The sequence below is a fragment of the Bison bison genome, unplaced genomic scaffold (assembly GCF_000754665.1).
Source record: "Bison bison bison isolate TAMUID 2011002044 unplaced genomic scaffold, Bison_UMD1.0 scf7180017864180, whole genome shotgun sequence".
Lineage (NCBI taxonomy): Eukaryota > Metazoa > Chordata > Mammalia > Artiodactyla > Bovidae > Bison > Bison bison.
In genome coordinates, this window is record NW_011494752.1 from 4,167,231 (window position 1) to 4,170,652 (window position 3,422).

A 3,422-nucleotide genomic window follows, 5' to 3' on the forward strand; every position below is an offset into this window, starting at 1 on the left:
GAGGGCCAGGCACCCAGGTAAACTCTTGCTTAGATCATCTCATTTAATCCTCAGCAAAGATGCACGATCTGGGGATTAGCATTCACTCCGCTTACAGACGAGGAAACTGGGTCATAGGTCAGCGAGCAGCCTGAGCTTCACCAGCAACTCGCAGCACAGTTAAGAGCCAAGCCCAGGTTCACGCTAACCGCTCTGCCCGGCTCTGCCTGTGCTGTGGGGAGGCACAGCAGTGGGGTGGCTCCTCCTCCCGCTTCTGCAGCCCATGGTGCTGCCTGGAGCCAGAGTTCGTGCTCCATAGATCCAGGGGCTCCACCTTTGCCCCTTGGGATCCTGCTTGTTCCCCCGCCCAGGCCCAGGCCCCCTTCCTCTCTCACCTGAATCTCCAGAGCAGCTCTTACTTGGCCTCCTTACCTCCCTTTGACCCTGTCTAATTCACTCCCCACAAGAAGCCCAGTGGGAGAGGCCCCAGGGGCTTTTAGGTGCACCTTGTTGTTCAGTCACTAAGTTATGTCTGATTCTTTGCAACCCCATGAACTACAGCCCTTAGTATAAAGCCGCCATGGCTCAGATGGTAGAGAGCCAGCTTTCAATGCAGGAGACCTGGGTTTGATCCCTGGGTAGGGACGATCCCCTGGAGAAGGGAATGGCAACCCACTCCAGTATTCTTGCCTGGAGAATCCCATGGATAAAGGAGCCTGGCTGGCTACAGTCCATGGGATCTCAAAGAGTCAGACAGAACTGAGCTACTAACACTTTCCAGGATAAAGACTAAAACCTCTGATGGCCTTGGAAAGGCTGAACTCTGCTTTCTTCTGGGGCTTCAGCTCCCCTAACAGAATCACCCTGGCCTTGCTCTGTCATTTCCCATGAGCCCCAGTGGCAATTCTGGGTGTGATCTGCCAACCAAGGATCAACCATGGGATAGTATTGTCAGAATTCCAAGCATAACTTGATCAGATCCACCCACAGCAAAGACCATCTCTCTGATGAACTTTTTCATGAGTTCTTTAGGATCCCTGGGAAGTTCTTCCTGGCATCTAACCCCTCATGCGGCAGTCTTAGCTCCAGAGGCAGTGGGGTGGGTGTAGGAAAAACTGGAGAGTTCTGCTGGAGCCAGCTTCCATCCACCTCCAGCTCATTCCTCCAGCCATCTTACCTTCCCTTTCTTGGTGAGGACCTGCTTATAATACAACCAGCCTTCTCTCCTAATGTCGCTGAAGGTCGCATCTGAGAGGTCAGAGGTTGAGTGTCGCTTGGAAGGAGCGTCAGCATCTTCGGAAGTGCCCCAGCTATCCAAGGACTGCAGAGAGACAACAGAGAGAAATTTAGGGTGGCTCCCACATTACCAGCATCTCAGAAACCCCATGGACCACTTGCAGCCCCACAGGCCTGGTGTGTACCACACACCTCTGTGCTGTGTGGTCTCAGAGGCCTTGCTTGCCCTCTCTGATCCATCTGTATTGCTGTCATGAGATGTATGTGATGGGGAAGCCAGAAAGGAGGAAAGGCTATGTGACCTGCCGACCACCTGCCTCAGCACATTTAACTTTATAGACTTGAAGGAATTAAGGAAACAGGGAAAGTGATTGTGTCCGCATGGAGTTACATAAACAGGGGAAGTAGGAACATCAACAAAGACTGAGTTAGTGGAGCAGGTGGTCATACCCACAAGGGGTTAACAGAGGAAGTGCCAGTGTCAGCAGGACTCCAGCAATAGCAGTGACAGGTTAGGGGAGGGTTAAGTAAGCAGAGGAAGTGAAAGGAGGAAGCCAGGTGACAGAATCATCAAGGTGTCAATAAAATCAAGATGCCAGGAGTTCCCTGGCGGTTCAGTGGTTAGGACTGCTCACTTTCATTTCTGAGGGTGCAGGTTCAACTAAGATCCTACTAAGCCACAGGGTGTGGCCAAGAAGAAGAAAACAGAAATCAAGATGCCTTTTCCAGCCCGTCTATAATCAAAAAGATTTAAGCCTGGACTTCCCTAGTGGTCCAGTAGTTAATAATCTGCCTGCCCTGTACAACACAGGGAGCCCAGTCTGGTGCTCTGACAACCTAGAGGGGGGGGATGGGGGTGGTAGGCAGGAGAGAGGCTCAAGAGGGAGGGGATATATATACATATATGTAGTTACGACTGATTTATAGTACGGCAGAAAACAACACAACGTTGTAAATTAAATTAAAAATAAAAATAAAAGAATCTGCCTGCCAATGCAGGGGACATCGGTTCAATCCCTGGTCTGGGAAGATGCCACGTGCCGGGGGGCAATTAAACCTGTGCGCCACAACTATTCAAGCCCGAGTTCCCTACAGCCCAAGCTCTATGACAACAGGAGCCACTGCAGTAAGCCTGCGCACCACAATGAAGAGAAGCCCCTGCCCACCACAACCAGAGAAAGCCCTCACACAGCAACAAAAGACCCAGAGCTGGCAAAAATAAATAAATATTTTAAAAAATAAATAAATAAAATATTTTTAAAAAAAGACACTTAAGGCCATTTCAGAACTGATCCTGTGTCTCCCAAAGTCCTGAGGCTGGAAACGTTGGCCTCTCCAGCACTCTCAACCCTGTGTCCCCGCCGCCCTTTCCAGGGTGTTCGCTGTCCCCTGAAGACACCACACAAATACCGACCCAGTGCCTCCCGGCATGGGCACTGTGTTAGACACCCAGTAGGGTCAAGCAGTGACTAAGACAAGTGAAACCCCTGCCCGCATGGGGCTTACATTCTAGCTGGGGAGACAGGCAAGAAAGGAGCCCATAAAGTGCTCAACAGGGGAAGTGCTCAGAGGAAAGCACGGTGGTGGGGGGAGGCATGAAAGTCAGGGCTAGGCTGAAATCTGACGGAAGGCCTAAAAAAATCTAGAGAAAAAAAGTAAATCTAGAGAAAGTGAAAAAGTGAGTCCTGCGGCCATGGAGGTGGGCATGGAGAGGACCTTCTAGACGAGAGGTGGGGGCTTGGCAGGACAGTGCAAAGGCCTTGGGAGGGGGGCTCACGGTGTCTTTAGGGGATGACAGAGCCCCCAGAGAGGGTGGGTCTCATGGCTGGCACAAAGTGAGTGTGGGGAGAGCCAAGGTAGGAAGGAGACAGGAATCCGGGTGACCCATTTGGGATCATAGGAGTCCCAGGCCAGGCCCTGCTGCCAAGGCTAGGCTCCAGAGCTGAGGCGTGGGACACCCCAGCCCTCCGACACCCTCACCAGCTCACATCACACGTGCCACTCACCCCATCAGTGAAGAAGCTTCGAAGCATCCGCAGGCTGGGCACGCGGTTCGGCAGGCGCCTAGGCGGTGAGGATCAAGGATGAGGCATATGCGAGGCACCGCTTGGACCTCCCACAAGTCCCAAGGATCAAAGGTCCTGCAGTGGGAAGCCCACTGCCCCCGCGTGTAGAAGACCCAAGGGCCAAGAGCCCTGCCACACCCG

The 3,422-nt window shown here is 52.6% G+C and overlaps 1 protein-coding gene across 1 annotated transcript in view; it reads right to left on the reverse strand.

The window, feature by feature from the left end:
- ARHGAP23 (Rho GTPase activating protein 23) overlaps positions 1-3,422 on the reverse strand; it is a 48,418-nt gene that overhangs the window by 33,200 nt on the left and 11,796 nt on the right. Inside the window, 2 exon segments of the mRNA XM_010843138.1 lie at positions 1,157-1,300; positions 3,222-3,279. Of these exon segments, the coding sequence (XP_010841440.1) occupies positions 1,157-1,300; positions 3,222-3,279 (202 nt within the window).